This window comes from Zosterops lateralis (genome assembly GCF_965231275.1).
Source record: "Zosterops lateralis genome assembly, chromosome: 5".
Lineage (NCBI taxonomy): Eukaryota > Metazoa > Chordata > Aves > Passeriformes > Zosteropidae > Zosterops > Zosterops lateralis.
In genome coordinates, this window is record NC_139766.1 from 47,293,119 (window position 1) to 47,317,760 (window position 24,642).

A 24,642-nucleotide genomic window follows, 5' to 3' on the forward strand; every position below is an offset into this window, starting at 1 on the left:
AGTTTGAGATTCCTTACTTTTCCAGCACTTTTTTTCTGAAGAAAGCTTAATTGTCATGCTAATAGGAACCTCACCTCTGGTGTTGCAGTCAATGCACAGACCAGGGAAAAGGAAACGGTAATTGCAGGAAAAGAATCCTTACTACTCCTTGCAGAAATTAATTATCCTATGAGCTACTGTTGTGTTATAGTAAATGGTACTAAAAAGGCTATCCTTGTCTGTTCTGTCATTTTACCAGCAATAAGAATGCCTCCACTGTACTAATGAGATTTGACAAATATTTTGAAGAACTTTGCTTCAGCAGTTTCTTCATGGGGTTTAAAAAAAAAAACAAAAAACCAAGCAAAACAAACCCAAACCATCAAGTGACCAAATAATTTTTAAAGCTATTTATTGCAACTTTTAAAACTTTAGTGGTCAAAAATACCCAGGTGCTATGGAGTAACTAAATGTTTGTCTCAGCTTTGAAAGGGCATCTCCAATATTCACAAAACCAGTCAGTCCTTGTCATTGATCTCCTGGATGGGAAGCCTCAGGTGCAGAGGTTGGCGCAGACGCCTCAGGGATTCTTCTGTCTGCCAATGAAAGAGAGAGGGAGAGTTCATCCTTCTGCAGCCTCTGTTTTCTCCTCTTTCACACATTCACTGTCTTTCTTTTCTCAAAAGGCACTAGTCTTAGGCAAGGAACCAAGCCAATCAAATGGAGGATGCTGAACACTGACAGACCTGCTCAAGTCATGCAGTCTCCAGAGAGAAGCGTGAACCCTGCCCGTCAACCCACTCACCCACACCCAAAGTAGTATTTTCCTGAAATGACAGTTAAAAAATTCACACCCCCAGGCCACTGAAAAAAGATCAAACTCTAACATCATGTCAATTATGGCACATGAAATTACACCCTAAACTATGGGGTTTGAGCCAAAATAAGAGGTATTTTCTATTTTCTTTTATGAGATATTGAATACAGGGGCTATCAAGATGGGATGTAGGAGTAATAATTGAAGAGTAAGAGACCTGCTACAACTATTTCATGAAGGCCACCAGATCTCTCCTAGGTGTATACCAACTTTTCCATCCAGTCACCCATATTCTGTAAATCTAAGTCTTTTACCTAAGGAATAAGGTTATGATGTCAAATGCTGAACTTTGCAAGGCAGTCTCCTTCCAAGGAAGGGAGGAGATTGGTTTACCACAGCAGTGCAGGAAACACGCTGTGCCCAAAATAAATGCAGCTGTTGTATTAAATGGCCAAAAATGCAGCATTAATTAGAAGATGCAAAAATAGATGTCATGCTGATAAACTGACTTACTTGTTCTAAATTAAATTAATGAAGGTTTCCCTTTCTGACGACCTACAGAAGTAGTTTATACATCAAAGGCAAACGTTGTATGATTATCTGAACAGCTGAAACTGGCTGATAAGCAATAGAGTGTTTTGATAGCAAGACTTGAGGTCAATTTTCTGTTAGCTGAGAGTTTACTGAAAAAGCCCTAAGCAAGAAGCTGCATCATTATTGAAGGACTGCACTTAAATACCTCTGCTAGGTCATCTTTGAGCTTGTTGTATTGTTCCACATTAAAACGCTGCTTTTTGGATTTGCGGTGGAAGTAGTGGAGGAACTGCCTGTCCTTGGCCTGAGGATAAATGTAGTCCTGGGGAAGGAAGGAGGACATGGATTTGTGGTTAGCAAGGAAACTGAGGAGAGGTCAGCATGTTAGAAACTCAGCCTGTTCCAGGAAGGCTTACCTTGTCCAGCACCCATGTATGTTTTGTAAAGAGGCTAAATATGAAGTTATGCTCTCATGGGCCATAATGGCCTTTTAGATACATAGTAGGAGTCATTTTCATCATGTCTGAAGGAATTTTCAGTTACAATAAACACATATTGGAGCAATCTCAATCAATGGAGTCTAGTTCCAAGGAGTCAGAGGAAGTTCAGGAACTACTTCTTGAGGACTTATTTGGAAGTCTTAAGCAATGGCACAAGCAGCTGTTCAAAAAAGCCAAGTAGTAATTTCTATCTACTCACAAAAAGTATGAATGGCTCAGCCCTTCTTAAAAACCAATCAGAGGGAATAAAACTCACATTCCGAGCCAGCTGTTCATAAAAACAGACACATCTCCCCTTTTCACTGAAGGAATCTAATGTCTCACAAGGTCTATAGATCCCTTGGTATAATGGAAGAAAGTGTTGGTTACTCTTCCACATACTTCCACAACAAAAGGAGTTTTGCATCATAGAAAGTTCAATATCAAGATGTCCACCTTGAGAGTAAAGTACAGAGCTAAACAGGAAAAAATATTTCTCAAGGTTTACCAGGATGTCAGAACAAGTCTCTATTGTGAAGCTATACACAATGCTGCTATACAAAATTGCTTATACACAATGCCTGCTTCCTGCTCCATTTCAGCTGTCCTAGATTTACCTCCATTCATTCTAAGCTATGGAAAAGCAATCAGATTATGAAAAGTGGAGCAATAATACTTCTTCAGGCACTAAATGTATTTCAGTATATTTCAGTAATGCAACTGCCAGAGTTACAAACAGTTTGGTACCCAGCACTGTATATACACAAACTCCAGCAAATAAAAACTACTGTTGGGTGATTTGCTGCTGTAAAGCAGCGTTCACACAACCAGTTGCTCTCCTGTTACTGCAGTGAGAAAAGTGCCATTTACTATGCAAAGTGATCTACAAACATTTGAAAGCAGAGACTTCTTTCCTCACTTTTCACTCCCTAGCTTATGAAATCTTATTGACAGTAGCTATGCTCAGTAGCTGGTTCATGTGCAGCAGTACCTCCTTGATTCTGCATAATATAATGTTTGTATCCAGCCACATTAGGGATCAAACAAGTCCCTGTCTGATGGCAAGGCCACTCACTGAATTCTGTTTCCATCAGAGCTCAAACATTGTGACTCACAGACTCAGTTTTCCTCCTTTTCAATATTCCAGGCATTTGGAAGACAAGGACTCACCTGCTTGGTGAGAACGAAGTAGGCGTAGAAAGCCATGGCACTCCCGTAGGTGATGAAGTACGTGACTGGCTCCATGATGTCCCAGGAGTACACCCACCACGTCAGCCATGCCAGCGCTCCCCCCTGAGTTGACATCAGAGCCAGGCCAACCCATAAAAGCCTGGAGGTTTTTGCATCTGCACTCTCTGTGATTCTGGCTTTCATCTAAAGAAAAGAAAATGCAGAAACCCGTTCAACTAAACATGAGTGTTCCTCTGATGAGGAGGTCCTCAACTGTTTTCTCCCCCAGGCTAGATCCTTTCTCAAGGGCAACCAGATCTTCTTGCCATTGTACACCGAGAACTCCTGCTTTTCATCTCCTCTTCTCACTATGAGGGAGGGATCTATGTCTGCTGGATTTTCATTTACCATTCAAGGCAGTTCTAGGTAACACTGAGGCTGGCCCTCATAAAGCAGGTGTTCTGTTGTCTCCTATCCTAAATCAAGAATAAAGTCAAATCCACTGCTGTGGGTTTTTGCTGTCAGGAGTATTCAGAACTCATAAAGCAACAAGTGACTTTCAATGATGCTTCAACAAATGGCCTTTCAATACTAGCCATGTTGGTGGCAGCTTTCTCCAGGTGTTGTGGTCTCTACCCCATTAATGTCCACAAAACAAAGAAAAAGAACCAAATTGAAAATAATTTGCATTCTACTTGAGTTGACCTCATTTACACAGCAAACAGAACAGACACACCCTAGCCATTTATGCTGATTTTTTTCTGTCACAGGACTTACTTCTGATCAAAGGAAATGCTTTTGAGTTTTTTAAAAAAAGTACCCCCATTTTCCAACCTGTTCAAGAGGCAGCAGCTCTCCTTTCAGATGGTCCAGTTTCTGTAGCAATTCTCTCTCTTTCCTGATCTGGTGATCTTCTAAATGCAGAGCCACAAACAGTCTGTGAACCAAGGATTTGATATCTTCCATTTCAGTAGCATGCTCACTACTCAGCTTATCTGAAAAAAAAAAAAAATTACCATATAAACCATTTCAAGAACACACTCTTCTTCAATGTCTCCCCACCTCCAACCCCAAAAGCAGGACCATCCAATGGTAAAAGGACAAAGAGAAACATCTTTCTCCAAAGTCTCAGTTTTCTGAGACTGCCCATGCCTTTCACTAAATGAAGTGAGATGATCAGTTTTTAAGGATTGCTCTTACCTTTTACAGGAGGTGACACACTGTATGCTGTGTTGTTGATAACAAGCTTGAAGTCATTCATCAATAAGATCTCCATTAAGGTTGCATCACAGACCTTGGTACCATCTGCAGAAGAAAGATTCCAGTTCTAGTTTATCACAAGGAGTTTTAAACATCAGCAGATAACCCTGTCAAAAAGTGCTGGGGTTCTTCACTAATAATGTTGAGAAGCAGCTCTACTTTTAGAACTGTTAGCTAATACTAAACAGTCAGGAGGAACACATGGTGTGACTCTTGGGGCTGTCCTGTGCATGGAATGGAGTCAAACTTTGATGCTCTGGAGAACCCTTTCCTACATTTTTTTTTTTTAATGCAGAAATTTACATGAATTGTATCCCACAAATTTTACATGCAATTTTACAGCTCCTACCAAGAAGGAGCTCTGGATTCATTAGCAGAAACTTGTACCAGTGGCTGCCAGGAGCACATTGGGGTTCAGATGGCCCAAGGGGCCCCAGAGCCACACACCACTGCTGCTGGACACATCACTGTGGCAGGAGGTTTGAAAAGCCATGGAGCAGCTGCTCCACAGTAGCTGTTTGAGACGATTCTCATTTTCTATACACAAAAGGGGCAGCTTCCCCTGCCCTTGCCAAGGGCTAGGCAGCTTTACTCCAAAGATGAATAACCAAACAGGCTACAAAATACCAAGATTTTTGTATGTAGGTATCTGCTACTGCCCTAGCTCCTCCACCTGTCCTCTCACATCCACTACAGAAAGGCTCCACGGACAGCCCCACATCTGCAATTATTTGTTCACCAGACCCCTGTCCTCAGGCCCCATCTGATGAGGCTTAGACTACTGAATTCTGCAAGCAAACGCCCCAGCTGGCTCTTCTGCCCACTCTGTGTGGGTAGCAAAGCAAACCCAGAAGCCAATCACTTTCAATTCAAAATTTTAATGTGCCCATCCACTCATTTCTTTTTTCTTTTCCAGTGTAATAAAACATCAAGGCCCATTTACATGTACATTACTAAGGTGACATTTATAACTCTTTCTATAACACTGAAGGGAAAAATGCTTTTCAAAAGAAGTGCCAGACAGGCTCTTTGTTCTGCATGTTCTGAATACATCACTGATTTATTAACCTGTGCAACCTTTTATTAACTGAAAAGAAGAAAAGTTTTGAGGAAAGAAATTTTTAGAAAATTTAGAATATTTTAGAAATATTAAAAAGCCCACAGGCTTTAAGCAAAGGCTACTTTCAATCCTGTACCTAAACACAAGTGTTCCAATGTGGACAAAGAGTCATTTTTGTCTATGAAAGGTTTGCAGGACAAAAATAAAATCCACAGATAATGAAAACAAGTCATCATACACAGCACTTATGACTTTGGTTAAGTTAAATGACACAGAAGTGGTTAAATGACCACTTTAATGGTTAAATGACACAGAAGTGTGCCTACACTAAATCAAGGCTTCATAATTTTTCTTTAATAATTCATGTTTAAGTTCAACTCTCACTACTTGACCAATAGTTTCTCTTTACAGTATCAGTTTCCTAATAAATTAAACATCTTAGCTGTTCTATAACATTACAATTGCCCGACATTTGACAAATACAGAGCAGAGAACTATTCTGAATCACTGTTTTAATCTAAGTATTCTCAAACCAGAGGGGACAGGGGTTTCTTTAAACAGATCAGACGAGGTGAAAACAACTCAAATTTGTCTCCACTTTGGAATCTGCTGCCTGTCCATGGCAAAAATGCCAGACTTGCAGATTTCTTACAGGAATTACCTCATGCTTCACAAATGACCCACATTTTCACTGAAGAAGGAATAGCTAGCTTTTGTTGACACAGAGGAGAGAAAAGTGACCTGGCAGTGAATCCCAAACACTCCTGTCCTGGATGTCTGCACAAGAGCAGTACCCAAAGGTTAACTGCTGCCAGCACAAGTTCTCCCTCATCCCACTAAGAAATCCTTTGTGGGGAAAAACTTCTGTGTAAAGAGGAAGGCCTCTCACAGGAAGCTGCTCACAATGACCATTTCTTACAATGGCTTCTGAAGACAGAGTCTTTTAGGAAATTATCTTCAAGAGAATTGTCTACTTTTGCTCCCTAGCAGACACTGTCAAAACAAAGCAAAACAAGACCAAAAATACCCAACATCAAAGCTCCTGTGTATGTGAAGTCCCTGAAGCTCATTAACACACTGAGATCCACACAGGTCATATCTCCATTGCTCCAGAGGATATCAATAAATCCCTCTGTGGAATATTTTCCTATTTTACTAAATGTGCCTATGAAGGAAAGTAAAGCAACTGCTCTTAGGTCTGTGGCTTTCTGACCTTTTGGAAACATCAATCAATTTTCAGTTTCTTTAAAAGCCCCTGAAGCCTCCTGTAGCATCAACCAGAAAGAAAAGAATGTTATGAATCCACCCAGCTATGAAACCAGCCAGCTCTCATTGACACCTTTCATCCTTTCTTCTGCTTATGTGTTACCTGCTGTTAAATAAATCTTTCCATAGATATGTAGGTATCCATACTTTTCTTTCTTTTTTAGGGGTGTGAGCGGAGAAGGGGAGAAATAGATGCTTTTATTTAGCCAAATTCAAGTACTTATTCTACCAGATTCAGACAAAAAAAACTATATCCCAATTCTAGTTTTAAGATTGAATCCTTCTCTAGTACCAGAGCAGGGGTTGCAAAAGCACTGCCAAAATAAAGACCAAGTTTTCTTGGAAATAAAATGGAGAATAAGGTTAACCTAATGTTAGTTTTTATCAATAGGCAAACCAAATACACAAAGTAGAAGAGAACAGGAAGCAAAGCTTGAGAAAATTATCTGAAGACTTGGGACAATTTGATAAACAGGATATTACAAGGAGGAAAGTCCACACCTGTGCAAAAATACCAGTTACCCTTTGACCCTAGCAATCAGTTTTCTTTCAACCCAAAGGCCCTGAAATATTGTACTCCAGCAGATAAATGAAATCTCCTCAATGTCTTAAAAAAATGTCCTTTACTATTCCACACATTATTTTTTGGTTGATTAGCTTTTGAGTTTTTCATACAGAAGTTTGTAGTATGGCAAATGGATTCTTTTAGCTCTTGATAACACTGAACAACTGGCAGGCATCACATTCAATGGCCCGACAGGTTGTCTTTTAAGAATGATCCTGGAGGACAAGGAAAGAAAGAGACATCAAAGAAATCAGGAGATACTTATTTAAAGACAGTGTTTCAAGGAGAAGCTAATTGAAAAAGATAACAAAGGACACTACTGGGATAAAATGAGAGTTACAGTGATAGATCCAATTCTGCATTTTCAAGAGGACTCAGTTATTAACTCTGAAACAACAATAAAGCCCAGAAGCATTCAAAAGCTACTCCAACAGCAACAGTGCTAAACCTGATGGAGGACTGAACTTCTGCTTCAGAAGTGAAGTACAGTCCATTTGAAAAGTAGTTCATTTATTTCAGGGAATAACAGAAAAACAAGATACCTGTTGCAAAGACTTCAGCTCTCTCAATTCCTTTATCTTCTCTTTGCACATCCTGCAGGAATGCTCCTACAGTGGTCACTACTGGCTTGACAGTGAACCGACACCGTTCACCTCTTGTGGGCAGCGTAAGAGTTATCACAGGAAGACCATGTCTGTAATTAATAGTTACTTCTGGAGGGTAAAAAAAAAGAAAGCTAAGTGAAAAAGTTGCATTGTAGATTGTAGTTTAACGTAAAGCTGTTTTTAAAACACAGGATAAATAAGGAAAATTACACCAAAAAAATCTATATTTTTAAAAATTAATATAGTACTTCTATTTATTAAAGATATATATAAAACCATGCAATTAATGTTATCTCACAGACTCTCATAAAATCAATAAAAAGCTTGTTGACACTGATGGGAAGGGGGAAAAATTGCTGTGAAAGCTTACCATCAGATGGCACCAGCGTGCTGTAAGGTGCTCCTTCCTGGCCCCTCCAAGCTCCGGTGTGCCTCCAGAGTCCCACCTGCAGCACGGACACAAGGGAACTGGTTTTAGAATAGTCAGGATGCAAGGTGTACCTGGTTAACCCAGCCTGTCACGGTGATCTGCTCCCATGTCATCTGACACCAGGGGCGTCTGCCTGAAGAAAACCCCTTCCTTGGCAATTCTATGTAAAAGGTGAAACCATCCTTATAGAAAGCACGATTCTTGCTAAAGGTATTACAGTATTGCCCACAGAAAAACATCTTCTCTGTTGTGGTTTAATTAACTTAAGGAAAAACGGGAAGGGGAAGGAAAGAAAGGAAAAAAATTGCAGTGTTTCTGAAGTGCTTCATGCAACTCTGGCAAAAAACCTCTCCTCTCCCCACAGAACAGCCACTTGAAAAACCTCTACCTCGTGGTGCCTAAAGGCAGAATTCCACAGTGTAACTTCCAAACAGAGGGCATGGCTTCAGTGAAGACTCACTCATGAATCGTGAGCAACAATCACCAATAAAATAATAAGGGACTGAGGTCACTACCTGTTGCTTCATAATTCTATAGTGTATACCAAAAGCTGCCTGTTGAGATTTGTGCTGCTAAAGGACAAGAACAACAATACAGCTTGAAGACCTTTTATGTTTTAAATATGAATGGCTGTTTCAACTGCACGCTAAGAAACGCTGCTGCAAGTACCAGCACCACTGTGCTCTGGTACCAGACTGAAGGCAGCATGGCCAGATGCAGGGAGTGTCCTCTCTGCCCTGGGACAGGGTTTTTGAACCTGCAGGATTACACGCCAAAGCTTGCCCCTTCCAGAGCCACTGGGGAGAACCATCACTACACTTCACACAGTCATATCAAAACACAGGAGAAAAACTGCCCTGATTAGACCCATTACTTAAAGCTGTCCACCCAGGTGGTGGAAGGTACAATGTCCTTTGCTTCTACAGCTAATCTCCCTGCAGGAGAGGAACACTTTCATTGCAGCGGTTCCACACTTAGTTTATAGTTATTGCTATAAACTAAGTGTAACAGATAAAAGGAGGGGAATCACATCCCTGACTAAGCCAGTTAAAAAAAAACAAAAACAACTGTGCATGGGCTGGACCTGCCTGAGATTTGAAATACTACACTGGGGAAGGTGGAAAACAATGTGGAGAGAGATGATAAGGATCGATTTTCCCGCAGTGAGCTTTATAGCTCATCTTTCTGAAGGCCAAAACATTTCAGAGTCTGCAAGATAATATTCTTTGACAAGGCAGGAAAACAAAACTGTAAGTGCACAAGGCCCTGGCTATTCAATATGCCAAACACTGCTCACCACATTCATATGATTTATTTGTTTTTAAAGAAATACAACCTTGGCTGTCTGGATAGGAATATTCTATTAAGTTAAATAAAAAGATAATCTATATGTGAATCTATGTGTTTCAAAGATACTGATGCTGCCCTTTTTACCTGGAACAAGCACTTTTCAGGATTTAAAGAAAGTAAGTAATTCTGGGAGTTTTCAATACTGAGAAATTTGTGTGTTGTAATCTTCAGGTATCAAAGATAGTCAGAAACCCAGACCAAACAGCAGAATATCTTAAACACAAAAGAATTGCTCTAGAAAAGGTAGACAGTAGGTGTGCAGGAATGCTGACAGCCACCCAGAGCTAGGATGTATCCAGTAACTTGTCTGTTTCTTGAGCAGAGCAAGAGAGTTTCACTGGAGCAAGGCAGGACACAGCCCAGCTCATCAGTTCTCACCCCATTTACAGGGGCCACCTGAACCCACAAAACATTTAGGAACACACAGCCTGGAGCAGGGGGACAGCCTTCAACACAGGATCTGCTTTGGAATAGTGCACAGGAAAACTCAAGAGCTTTGAACACAACAGCAACTCTTGTTTCTTCAGGGGGATATACAAGGGATAATAAGGAACTAATTTTATTACAGATACTTAATGTGTGACTTTGCAATCAGTATCCAGACACTGATCATCCAACATGTCCCAGGCAATGAACTGCACCCTGCCTGTATTTCAAGGTTACCTAAATTCCCAACAAAAGAAATTAACTATCTACTATTTACTTATAGAAGAAGCAGTGCATTCAACAATCAATACAAATTAAAATATTTAGAAATATTTAATATATTAATTTAAAATACTTATTAAATTAAATCACATTTATTGAAGTAAGATCTTTACAGTAGTTCATTCTATTATTCTTTAGATTTTGACATTACCATTCATGATCCACTGAAAGAATCTCTCTATACTGGAGCTTTTTTTTTTTTTCAGATTGTCTCTAAATGCAGACATAAATTAAAATCATCTGCAAAGAATAGAAAAGCAAAAGCCACAGAGCCGTGGAGTTGAACTAATATCTAAATAATTAAATTTCCATATTAGCTCTAGGTTGATGAATTGGGAAGCATGAAGGGCTGGGTTACTTTCTCCCTCTGTTTCCAGATTTAAATCTCCATTTTCAGTGAAGTTATTAAACCATTAGCTTGTGCCCTACAGCCAAATCATTGTGCTCCTTTTGAGATGCTTGGAATGACCTCTATCCTACCCCTGGACAAGAAATGCTAGTCAGCAAGCATTGCAGCCACAAGGAAGACTTGAACCACAGGACCAAAACAAAGAGACTGCCCTCACAACAACATCAGTGAGAGCTGAAACAGGAATGGATACCCTGAATTAACTGCATTACAACCTTTGAGATACTCTAAGGAGCACAGCATGCTGCTAACAACCCTATATGCCATTGTGTGAACCTCTTGGCTAATTCCTCTAATCATACAAACGCTAAGCAGGCTATTCTACATCTTTCTGCAATTTGAACACATGTGTGGCAGGACACCTGGCTAAAATATCTCTAACACAACCACAATTATGTCCAGGAGTCAAAGGCTTGTGAACAACATTTAGCTGTGAAACATTCCTCCTCCCTTGGCTATACAGGTTTCCTAATGCAAAATACCTAGGAGCAGCAGTTGGCCACATCTCTTGACTCAGTTCAAGGCATGGACTCTCCTGGGAGTGAATTCTCATGAGAATTTAAGGCACTGACTTTAAATTGTGATAAAAATAATCCAACATATTCTGTTAAAAATACCAGTTGGTAAAAAACAGAAAATATATATGCAGTCTAAAGAAGTACTTCCTCTGCTAAGGGTGCCTCCAGTCTCTAACAGCAGAGAAGCTGCCACTGTTAAAAGTCAAGAGTGGAAATTTCAACAATCTGGTGGCTTACAGCAAAGCTTTATGGATTAATGCAGCAGCATAACTGAGCTGTAAACCAGGCAGGCAGACATGATGAGTGGGAGAGACTGGAATAGAAATACTGTATTTTTCACTTTTGAGAGTGGCAAATGACTGAACCTACCTACACTGCAGGTTCTGGAGCTAGTTGTTCCAAATAATCTACCTCTCATGATGCTGACTGACTGTTCCCACAAACTTAAACTCAAATTCACTTGTGACCAGTTATGTCTAAGAAGTTGGTAACTTTACCAATATATGAAGTGTCATGAAAGCCTGTGATCCTCCTCTGATTCCTCAGCACTATATATGCAAACAGTAACCTCATCAGGAACCATAACTTCTCTAGAAAATTGTAATGTGGGTGGGGAGAGAGCATAGAAATAAAAATATTTTTCACACAAAACAGTTATCTTGACAACAGAATTCTACAAAAAGATGCTATAAGGACACTTTCTGAGAACACTATGACTTATTGTTTACTTAATTTTGACTTGCCACACCAAAATATTGTAACAAATCTGAATCAAAATGCACCTAACCATCAATCATATTTTTGAAATTTTTGTTTGTGTATGAGATCCTTTAGGGACTGCCCCAAGTCAAACTCAGGAGTAGTCTTCACAAAAAATAATGCAGACTGTTATATAAATAGTCGCCTACATTCTCATTTCCTTCTCTCTGAGGCAACGAAAAGAAGCATTTCTGATATAGAAAAGCACAATAATAAAATGCCCTACTCCACAAAGCATAAGCATTTTGCTCTTAATTATACTGCAGCAAAATACATTCTAATTAAAACTTATCTTGCAGCGTGCTTTTCCATAGTAATGTAATGTCACAGGCAGAAGAGGAGAGCTCAGACATCTCCTGGAGTCCTTGTCCAACACCTGGTACAGCTCCCTCCACACAGCTACTGAAGAGGACTGTGGGAATGGAGCAGGAGGAGACAATTCATGGGGGAAACTAGGAGCTGCAATGCCTAAGAATGTATTCTAGGGTCTTTTTTTTTTCCAAGTGTCACTAGACAAGCCAACATCTCCACTATCCGTTGTTCTCCTCACATCCTGATCTCATCCAGTTTGAGAAGCAGAGTGCAGGACAATTCACCTCCCTGGATGCAGCCTGCTTGAAAGGGCAGGAGAAAAATGAGGGCAGGTACATGTTAGCCACTGTACAGTGAGGGCATGTGCTATAAATAGCTGTGCATATTTTCCATACTGACCTACCTGTTTTTCTGATAAAGACACTTAGAAGTTCTCTGCAGATGAATGATGTCAGCTCCTGTCTGATTCTCCCAGGGAAACCAATCGAGATTAATTAATTACAGACTAATAATCTGCAGTTTCAGAATAATCGACAGACATTTTGGAATGGTTTAAAAATAAGGGACAGCAGGAAAAAAAAGCAAGTGCTGCCACAGGCTACTAAATTTGCAGATCATGCACAACCAAGCTAACCAAAAATGAATCATTGTTCCGATCAAGTTTACAAGAAGTACACATAAGGTATTTCCCCTTTTAAAATGAGTCACTAAGGCCATTTTGGAGATATCTGCTGTTAAATTTCTGCGCTGATTTTGTAAGCAATCCTACATGATCAGGAAAATAAGACATATGGAGTCCTAATAACTGCCTACAATCATCTTACATTTGAATACAGATGATTTCTCTCTGATTAACTTTTCATTTGTCTTTTCTTACATTTAAAGGATTCTCATTGTTTCTTCACTGGTCCCAGAACCGACTTAGATGATAATGCAACAACAGCCTCAATGCAAACAGCAGCCTCAGAGCACATTACTCAGATTTAGCCATCACTCAGATTTCTAGAAGCCCAACTTAAACTAAACAATCAAAATCTCTGCAACAGACACATCACTCATTCTGTCATAACACCCCTATACCAATACAGCAGTTTCAGCCAGGGAAGATACTTCTCTTGGGAGGATTCAAGATACATTTCTCTTTCCTAGGACAAAAACCAAAAAGACAACAGATTTTTTTTTTTTTTTTTTTTTTTTTTTTTAGTTTGCTGAGAGATAGCTTTCCTGTCTCAAATGGGCCATGCAGTGAATACCTTCTCCCAGCTGTTCCACAAGGCACTGTAGGAACTACACTTGTAACATTTATATTTCAATCCTTTCTATGCAGCTAATTCAAAATCTGCAATATTTTTAACCCCATTCCTCAGTACAAATCAACTTTAAAAGTAGTAACCAGTAGGTCTCTTCCAGCAAAGCTGTAGTTTCAACATGAATATGTTTCAGTGATCTTGAAGAAGCAAGAGCAATACAGGATTCATATAGTTTTTCCTCATAACTCACTTGCCTTACAGCACTGTTAAAACCCAATAAAAGAGCCCAAGCAATCAAAACTTTGGTTTCATGTTCATTATTTTTTGTGCCTTTATCATCCCTTCTGGTCTGTCATTTCCTGCCTCTGCTCAGATTCCAAGAACACCTGCCACCAGATTTAATCAGCCAAACATTACCAATGACCAAAATGACAGATATGATAAGTACATTGAGGCAACAGGCCACCAAGAACCTCTTTTATGAAGGTCCAGCAGGTGAAACCCACCAATGCAGAGGGGTTTTGCCAGGGACACCTTCCACCTAACCTCCTGCTGGGCAGGTGTGCATCCTCCAGATGCATTTGTTCCATCACTATCCCTCTGTGCCCTCTGACCCACTCCCTGCCCACATGCACACCCCACTCCACAGGGTGCATGCATGTAGGGGAGAGAATCCATTGGGCAACAGGGGCAGAAGGGGCATCTCTTCCTGAGATGTATCTCACTGAGGTTATCTGACTCTACACCAGGCACCTGTGGATGCAGAGCTCTAAGGAAGCAGCAGAATTTGCACTCACATTAGTCTCACAAGCCATAAAAACAGATGCTGAAAACACTGACATTTAAAGCAGGCTGAAATTAAGCCTCGCCCTCCTCTAACCAAAAGTATGATTTCAGTAACTCCTCCCTGCAGTGACTCCTCACTGCAAAGAAGCAACACTTAAAGTGCTGAGAAGATGAGAAGGATGAACATCAGCTGACAGCATCTGCCTGCAGGGTCTTCTGGGGACTACTCTGAAGGTACAGATATTCTTCCTTTTCAAAACAAGCCCATTTCCAAACCAGTGTGAAAACAGGCCTAAAACCAAGACAGCTGTGCAGGACAACTGCATTCTTAGGAGCAAAACCATAGTGTCTTATTATTTTATCAAACATTTTTCTTCTCTTGCCATAAAGAAAAACAGATCTTAAATCTCTTCTGAGTCTAGAGTTTTACATTATTGGAAATATCCAATCTTTGTCCAGTTTCAATGAAGTCCTGCTCGTCTGAAAGCTGCTGTTCTTCCCAATCTACTTTATTTTCAGAGGGAAAGATAGGATGCAACATCTAAAAGGTAGTTTGCAAATCAGACAGGAATAAGAATTTGAGAGGGAGGGATTATAGCATGAAAATTCATTTGTGCTTTATCAAAAGCAAAAGCAAGCCTACATCCAAGAGCAGTACCATCTGTTCCCCAAAATAGTCTAGGTCAAAAGACTAATCTGTCAGCACAGACAGGATTTTTAATTTGTCCCACAGAACAGATCTTTGCTCTTGTGTTGTGCCTTTTGGGAAGGCATGCTGATCTGGGAAGCATTGCAAGACTTTAAGAGAAACAAGAATGACTTTGTTTTCAAAAATGTATTTTATTAGATAAGAAAATGGGCTTGCTGCACATTTTCCTACAAAGGTCTTCGAAAGACTGTATCTTAATGTACACAGCTGTTTTTATGTTTCTTAAAAAGAAAAAAAAATGCTCAAACTTTTCCCTAGGAATAACAGTATTTGTTTAAACTTTCAGACAACAAAAAGCTTGTTTAAATTTCAGCTGAAATGAGATAACAAGAGACAAGAATGCAAAGTCGGATGAATACATTTGCATATTTATCAAAGTTATAGCCAAGTCTTCCTTTTCTCCCACAGAACTTTTGAGATTGAAAGCGCTGAGCAGGTTGTAGCACCCAGGAAAAGATGATGTAACTAAAAATCTGAACTGCTTGTCAACATTATTATTTCTAATGGACATTTCATTTACAACATAAATAATGCTGTCCCTCCTCCCCATAACTCAATAGATTTAGGTTTTCATGTATCTACAAGGATGTACTTCTCTTTTAGGAGCATTCTTTCCCCAGGCTTTTCTGTACTCAGCTGCAGAGTTCAAAATCCTTAAGGCATTTACAGCTCGGCTAATAAAGAAGAGATTGCCTGGGAAATTTGACTGACTCAAGGCTTAGAATTAGTATCTGATAGATGTGTGTGAAAAAGTCACCCAGAATTATCAGCAGTGGAGAAATTCCCAGTGACAGCTCTCACCCAGCTATTCAGCAGGTAACACACTTCAGAATAGTTCCATCAAGCAGATCTTAGAAAGGGAACCAGCTGAGCAGCTGCTGAAACACCCCAGGCAAGGAAAGCTGGCTCTTCATTGCATCCCTTCACTTGCTCACCCAGCCACATCTCCAGTAAAGGGTTTCTATCTCCCTCCTGCTGGGGATGTTTCCCATCTAGACCCCACTCCCTGAACACTTAACTGCACTATTCTACAAAATAGCAGAGAAACTTTGCTCTTGTGAAGAGCATTTCCCACAGCTAGCAATTTCTCCTGCCCAAACACCATCACCCCAAAGGCAGAACTTTTCTTGGCAATGCAGACTGCTAATTATTATTTGGATGGGCAGGAAAATGCTAGGGATCAAATCTAAGACAACAGAGGAGAGTAACAGTCCTTGTCTGGCTTAGACACACCTACATTTGCTCTAAATTACACTGGGACTATCTGTTCTTGCACTATTAGAGAGGTTTCTCCTTTTTTCCTTGCCACAACAATTCCAGAAATGCACTGTCTATATTGTTAATCTAAAATAGCACATCGTATATTGATGGTTTTAGAAACACCATCATATTTCCTTTTCTTTTCCCTTAAAAGTCTGCAATTAGACTAGCCCAAACACTTAAGAACCCATGTTTTTTGCAGGCAGCTGTCAACAGGTACTTTTCCAAGGGAAAACACACTTTTCTTTCAATTGCTTATTAAAAAAAAAAAAAAAAAAAAAAAAAAAAAAAGTAGGAGCAGAACAACAAAACAACTGACAGAGTAGATCAAATGCCTTTCTCTATTAGCAGCTGGCATTACAATGTAGCTATAATCATATAACAGATCCGATAACAGATTTTTAGATTTTTAAACAGATTTGTAACAGATAGTTATAAAGCAATTCCAAACTGGAACTCAGTTTATATTCCAGCTTTGTGTGCTGCTACACTCCTGTGGATGCTCAAATTACTTGCAGAGAGTACAGAACACTTTTCACCCTTGTAAGAATGTAACCCAAGAAAATAAAGGTGCAAGAACTGAAGTAAACAGAGAATCCTGATACTTTTCCTTATGATAGTTTCTAATTAATAATATTTTTAAAAAATGTCTAGGGCAAACATGACGAGAACATCCTCAGTGAGCAACCCACTGCAAACTTAAAATCACAACTTCATAGAAACTTCAACAGGTGGTGTCAGGAACCCCAGAGCTGCCATTTCATAGGGCCTGACAGCAGAAACAGAACAAACTAAAAACCCAAAGGAAGTAAACATTTCTAAGGAAAAGATCAAAGGGGCAACTACAAATGCACCAGTTTCAAGAGCTTCCAGCCTTCATGTGCACTTTGCAGAGCAGTTACAACAAACTAGGCTTAGCAAGACCAACACTTTACAGAAGACAAGTTCATTCAAAGTCCTTATCAGAGATCTACATTAAGAGTTTTAAGACCACGAAACTCATTCAGCAGGCAAGCTTAAAACCATCTATTTGTTTTCTTGAAAGAGAGCTCTGCTGGGAGAAGTAGTTTCAAGAGCATTCCTGACAGAAAAGTAGCCACAGCAGAGCTGTGAAAATCCAAGCACTCTGGCAGGAAACACAAATGTGCTGCCAAGAGTGCAGAGGCCTCACTAGCCCCATAGTTTGGCAAAGGTCCCAATGAGCATGTATGCTCCTGGCACTTCATGACTTGTGTCTAAGTACCCATCACTCCCAAATACTTGTGGACAGAGGTCTCAGCATTGCTATTCCCAAAGAGACACACCAAAATGTTGTCAGATGTCAAAAAGGAAACATTTTTTCCTTTATATTTTAATTTTCTTTTGGAAATCTATGTTCTCCCATGCTATTCACAAAGCTATTTTAATCTAAAACTATGAAATGGCTGTGGCTTTGGTGATACTATCCACTTCCATACTTCAGCTGTTGGCATCAGTGCTTTAAAAACATAATTTAGCTGAACCAGTGACTGAATGAAATCATTTGCAACACCAAATCCATCATAGACAGATTTTAACCTTCTTCCTGTGGGAGTAAAAGCACAAAGCATACAGACAGCAATGAAATTTTGAAACCAACAACCGGTATTGGTTGTGATACACTGAGCTATTGTTCTGATCTTCACTCTATACAACATGCTTACACATTTATCCTTTTCTACAGAGTATGCAAAGCAAACAAAAAATGAAGTTTTCCTGTAAAGGTTTCTAGTATTTTTTTTCTAAAGCTTATTATCACAAGAAAAACAATCACAACCAGTACAAGAAGATGAAAGGCTCTGTGTGCCCCAGATGGACCAGAACCTGTGATCTGATGTGCCCGCTGTGCCTCCCAGGGGGGAAGTGAGCGAAACCGCATGTTAGCTGCCTGCTTTTCACCTCAGAGCCTTTGAACTTCAGCCAATTAAGAGCTATTCTATTTCCTCTTCCTCTATTAATTTATTCAGAACATGTATCTGAAAGACTGATGCAACAGAGAGGACAAGAATCTGGATCTTCTGAATGCAAAGTATGCCATGTGGTTTTAGGATTTTATTGCTACAACAAACAAGAATTCAATGCTACACAGGGCAAGCAGGCAGTAGCCCAAAGCTGTTGCTCTTCTTCTCCTCAATCTTGTAGGAACAACAATATATATATTGGATGTAGTCATCTTGTCTTCCAACACAAGCAGGTTGTTGGAACAGTGATTGTAAGGCAGAACCTCTTACCCAGCTTCATCTTTGGGATACATTTAAATGCAGGTGTCATCTATGAATCAGATTCCTGCAGAGAGAAGAATCTCTAGCCTGCAGCATTGACAGAAGTCATGGTGGCAAGTTTTCTCTAAGCTACTCCAATAAATCCTCTCAAGTTGTTAGATAATAAAGTTAAAGCCCAGTTTTGTCCCTAGACTTGCTCCTAACTGAGTGGAAGCATTCAAGGAAAGCACTACTAGATGAAAACCATAATATAAGATAAATAAATCCCACAGAATACTCTACATCAGGTTGCAATGTTTATAACTTGTACTCCATAACAAGCCACAGCACCATCCTAGAAAATGAATGGTCTGTGGTCCCTCTGTTTATCTTCACCTCACTCCCAAAATGTACCCAAACTCACACAGGAATTCCATGTAAAGTCCAATTTCAAATAACTTAGAATTGTGGGGTTTGACATACGCATCATTAATGCTTTACTACTCAGAGCAAGCAGCACTACATACTTGCATTCCAAAGACCTGAAAACTGCTCAGTTCTTAATCTTAGAATTTTAACATAGGATCATTGGAAAATTAAAGTTACTCCCTCCCTCTGTTACAGAAATATGTATATGCAAAGAGATTTTCTACCAGGAAAATATTCTGCCACAATATTTTGACATTAAGTATCACAGAATATCAAATTTATCTTATTTTGTAAAGCATTATATATATATCCAGTTTATAAAGGGAAAAAAAAAAGGTAGGGGGAAGCCAACAGGTGTTCTAACATGTTGCATCGAATTTCTCTTGAAACAGCAGAGAAATTTATCTCTAAAACTCTAACATAGAGGGACAACCTGTATTTTTGATACATCAACCAAACCATTTACTGGAAAGATATTAATTGTAAATTGGAAAAAAGTATATAAAATAGAATTCAAGATTATAATTAGTCCTGTAAAATTATGGATCCTGTTTCTCCCTTGTATCAGCTTAGATCTGAAGGAAGATGCAGAGTACAGGTTTGTATCTGCAGCTGCAAGAACTCCTTGTTCTGAAGAAATCTAAGGTGTCTTCGCAGCACTAATAGCTTTTTAAACCCATTAGCAAAGCAGCTCTGTGTTATCTATCTCATTAACTGGCACTTCTGAATTTCCGGATGACCTAGTATTTTCCAGGTGAAGTTTCTCAGTTCATCAGGGCCAACTCAAAGCCTTACTAACTCTGCCAACAGAAGAATAGGGAAAAACCCCTATAATTAATGTTCCACCTGAAGGTAGGACTATTATGCAGAGTTATGAATGACCTGGTTTGGTTTTTGGGGTTTTTTTGGTAGTGTGGTTTCCTAGAGGAAAGAGAAACACAATCACACCACATGTGTGTCTACCAAAGTCAGTTTTTAGTAAGACTGAAGACCATTTAATTATGCAGCTTACCAGCCACTCAGTCAGAAACAGTTAAGAAGTATTCAAAGATCCAACAGCCTGCATTGCCTCTACTGAGACACACAGTACTTTAGCACATTAGGGATGTTAATTTTAAATTAAGTATGATTAGAGAGGCTACTCAAAACTGACATTTAATATCTTCTCACTTCTGACAGCACACTTGTCACCCTGCACCACCAAAACAAGAGGAAGGAGCAATGCCCTTCAGGAGCAAGGCTGAGCTGTTCCATCTTGGTGTGTTTACCCAGTACCTTCTAACAACGATTAATTTGTATGTAAAATAGTTTTAACATGTTTTTAAGTGCATGTGGACAAAAGTACCCCTGACCAAACAAGAAAACACACTGATATCTCTATCAATGAGGAAAGACTCTTATAACAAAGTTATAACTGATTATAATAAATCAAGTTATAATCAAGTTATAAAAAAAGTGTTGTCAGAAGCATGGAAAAGATGTGCAACCTACACTGAGAAACCACTCTTCTGTAGGAAAATGGCTTAATAAACTTAAAATACAGTCTTCATCTTTGCTGCACTTTTCAGGCTTTTTTTTTCCCAGAGTCCTTTTGCAAGCTCTTCTCAATCTAATTTGCCCTTGGACACAGATAGCACAGGCTGTTCCAGGAGGCTGTTCTAGGAGTTTATCTTTCATACCTCAGTAAAGGTACTATTTTAACATCCATAAAAGTGAAAGAACCATGCTGACATATTCTCTGCCATTTTACAGAGCAGCAATATTCTTCCTGCTGGCAATGCAAGCAGGTGAGCTGGAAGTCAGACCAAGTGGTAATTCTGGTTTTGTCTCACTCTCTAGACTTGGCAAAGACATTCACATCCAAGTTTTAAGGTAGAGTAGTACCCTCGAGGTGTTTCACACTTGAGGTGTTTAAGCCTGGCATCAAGCACCCTAGAGTTACCACACACTTCAACCTCAGTCTCACATGCCTTCCAACTGAGCACCCCAAATCTGCGTGCACATCGTAAAATGTTGGGGTTTTCAGTTTCTAAAGTTAAGCTTCACACTAAATAGAGCTGTAAGACTTTCAGCAGACCATGTAGCCAGCCGTAACTTGCCATAATCTGTAACACATCACTGAATGGCTGCACACGATGATCTTAGGAGGTCTTTTCCAACCTGAACGATTCTGTGGTTCTGCAAGGATGAGATTTAACAAGGTCTGTCTCATGGGGTTTGGCTTAGCACAGAGCAGGTTGTAGCAAACAGAACTAGAGATCTCCATATGGACCCTTACAGGAATTTGTACAACATTCATCACCTACAAAGCTTCTGTTTCCTTGGGGCTCGTAGCACCCATGGGATAAGGAGATTTGACTGAAAGTGTACATTGGTGCACCACGATTTCATATCAGTGAGATGTACACGTAGAGCACTTTATACACAGCTAATGGCCAGCTGAGGGGAACTGCAGGATGCAAAACAATGAAAGGTGTAGCTATAAATGCCTATCACAAAAAAAATGTCGGTGACTTCAGAGGATATACCAGAGAGCAGAGGACAAATGGCACACAGATGTACTGGTATTCCTATGACTGAGAGTGCCACAACACCACTAGCAATATCTGAATTCATTCTCTCTCTTTTTTTTGCCCCACAAAATGCCATGAACAGCTTTTAGTTAAGGTTGAAACTCAACAGCCAACAGGTACACAAAATAATTTGTTCCACTACTGCCCAAAAAACCCTCAACCAATGTCTTTGCAGTAAGAAAAACTGAATGTAATCCAATATCTGATTTGATCAGCTAAATAACACATAAGGACAGCAAAGAACTCTGGTTGTTGTCAGGTTTTATCTTCCCACATTTTTATTAGGGAAAAAAATTGTGAAGAAGTGTCACAATACATCAATATCATTTCTATATTTCCAGTACACAACTGCAGCCAAGACTACTTAGGACAAACATTATTTAAACTGCATTTACACTATTTCAGCTCAGGATTCTCACAAGTAACCAAAGCAAGTATGGAAAGGCAGGTACACTTATTTCAACAAAAATATACTAGCTGAAGAGGAAGACCCTTTTTGTTTGGTTTGGGGACATTTTGCTATCCTGGTCAGCTATTAAATATAGCTCTGCAATCAAAGCATAGATCAACAAACACACCCCAAGATAGTAAGGCCAGAATGGACCAGAGAGGTTGACCCTATTTGATGTGCTGCACATGTACAGCATGGCAATTCCTTCACAAAGCTCAGCCTAAGCTGGAAGTCCTTTTTTTTTATTATTTTTTTTAAATTTTTTTTCTTCATCAGGAAGCATCTTTGCCTTTATTTGAAAGATTTTAATAGAGGGATGTTGTGGTTTCTGCATAAATCAGAGATGAGAATAATAAACAAGCATAATCAAAAAGTCGAGGTGCTATATTTTTCTTCAATGAGTTGAGCCAGTTGATTTGTAGAGTTTAACTTGCTTAGATTAACAACTCTCTAGCCTCAGAAATGTGTCTTGTTTGTAGGTACCTGGAGTCTACAAGAAGCTACTTAGATTGAAAATCTTCAGGGTTTTATTGTCAATTTTGGTGGGTTTTTTTGTCAGGAAACAATTTTTGTAGTCTCTTTAAAGAAAACTCAACACGTTCCAGTTCTCCAGCATTCAGAACTCTCCCCATACTCAACTGCCCCAAAATCTGGGGTTCAAATACAGCCATCACTGTCCTCATGCCTCTTTCACAACAGCCATTTTACAGGACACACCTATCATTTCCATTTTCTGTTTCCAGATGGCAGACTTCATTTTTTACAGCCTATAATTTTCTTTTACTTTTTTTAAACTGTATTGAAGCAGTAGTACTGGGTTTGGTAGTTTACTGGGAAACCTTGGACATTTCACCTCTAAGGTGAAAATAATGACACTTAACCTAACTTCTGCTCACCTTTATATACTGGGATGCAAAGGAATCAATTCCAGCAAGGACACAGAGCTTCCTACTACTGACCTCCCCACTAATCAGCAAAGCAACTGGTAAAACATATTGTTTGGGTAATCTGTGTATCTTACCAGTAACTGTATTTTTTTGCTTAGACACTGAGGATGCTTAACTATGAACATCAGCAGGTAAGAGCTCTTACACAGCCACACCAAACACATGGCAGCACTGCATTCACAGTTTATTTTGTGCCATCCTGTTTACAAATTCAAGATGTATATTTTAGGAGGTGTTAGTAATTAGTATGCTGGGCACCCAGTTAAATCTTACTTGCTCCCACCTCCAGTTGTCAAACTTTAGAATTTGAAGGCGATTACTGTACCTTTCACAGTGTCAGAGATACTCCTTTACAAAAGGAAGGAAGACAGCTTTCAAGTCAATTTTACAAGGACAATTAGCTTCAAGGATATAAATTAAAGATGAAATGCAATAGACACAACAGCAAAAGGTTTCACATCATGCAAACATAATGCTCAAGAACCCCTTGCAATCAGAAAGAAAAAACCCCATCACTTCTTTCTTATGGTCAAGCTAACCTGCCATCTTGTACCTCTGTTACATTACGTGTGATTACCCATTTCCTTGCAAAACTGCACAGCAGTCAGAGCCCAGCTTTTGTCAAATGGTGAATAGCTGAATTTCCTTCTGTTTTGAAATACCAAGCTGCCAGCCACAGGCAATTTCCAAGCTAATCTGTAAAAGGTACCTAGCGCCATAATTTAAAAAAGTAAAATCTCACTTTTGTTCCATAATTAATGTCCTACAAGTAAAAGCAGTGCAATCACCTGTATATGAAAAGAACCAGAAGTAAACCATTTACTCTCTTCAAAGAACTTAACAAGTCAATTATTTTTCCAAGGAAAGGCTGGCAAAGTCTGAAGCTCAGTGTTACCTCTAGAAGATTAAAGCAACAAATCAAAGAATACTTATTCTTTATCATTCTTTATAATTATTATCCAGAACTTCATAGTAACTGTTAAAGGTAAATGACAGGCCACACTGCAGAGACTCATGTTCTGTCTACAGCCAAGATATGCTAATCCAAACCCTGAGCTATGAGAAAATGATATCAGAGGCATTTCAACAGCTATTTCATATCTATCTATCTATCTATATGTATATATATATACACATACACACCCATATCTATCTCTATACAAATAAATAAATAAATATAGCCTTCCTATTCTTAGCTTAAACGAAAAAAGCCTGAAAACCAGGTAGATTTCAGTCAGTGAATTCCCCAGTTCACTTTAGAATTCTCTTCTGGTAAGGAACAAAAATATTATTTTGGCTTGATTCAACTTGATCTATTTCTGTTTTGTTGCTGAACTGTGCTTGTAATTTCCAGAACTTTAACATTTTCATTGCATCCTCACTATCTGGAATCTATAACTCCGGGAAATGTGGCATCCAGTTTTCCAAAAGTAGCACAGCATTTATTCCCACCAACCAGGAATACAAACACAGACATTGAGTCCACATTCATGCAGCTCCCAAAAGCCTTTAGTAGCCTAAAGATTCTTTTTTTTCTTTAAAGGAAGTCTCTTACACACTTATCAGGGTGCTGAGCAACTGCATATTGAGAGAGACCCATCACATATCCCACCACTCACACAAATCCACCTGACCAACGTCATCAAAATACTAAAGGATGACAAAAGGAAGAAAAGAATCTCAACACAGAATTACCCTTGGAGCTCCTGAACCCGCTAACAAATGTCCACTCAGTCTTGAGAGACTGCAGGCACACAAATTGTCTTTACATTACCAAATTGGGACCCACTGACACTT

General features: G+C 39.4%; 1 protein-coding gene across 2 annotated transcripts in view; it reads right to left on the minus strand.

Moving 5' to 3' along the window:
* Nucleotides 1–117: 117 nt before the first annotated feature.
* The window catches only part of MCUB (mitochondrial calcium uniporter dominant negative subunit beta), a 45,321-nt gene continuing 20,796 nt past the window's right edge, over nt 118–24,642 (minus strand). The window contains exons 2-8 of one of the 2 annotated variants that reach the window (XM_083861967.1): nt 8,106–8,181; nt 7,673–7,843; nt 4,180–4,284; nt 3,814–3,974; nt 2,980–3,183; nt 1,536–1,652; nt 118–575 (exon numbers count right to left, since the gene is read on the minus strand). In XM_083861967.1, coding sequence (XP_083718093.1) covers nt 498–575; nt 1,536–1,652; nt 2,980–3,183; nt 3,814–3,974; nt 4,180–4,284; nt 7,673–7,843; nt 8,106–8,181 — 912 coding nt within the window. In that variant the 3' untranslated portion in view covers nt 118–497. The remainder of the gene's footprint in view (nt 576–1,535; nt 1,653–2,979; nt 3,184–3,813; nt 3,975–4,179; nt 4,285–7,672; nt 7,844–8,105; nt 8,182–24,642) is intronic. The other variant, XM_083861968.1, reaches the window with a different exon arrangement.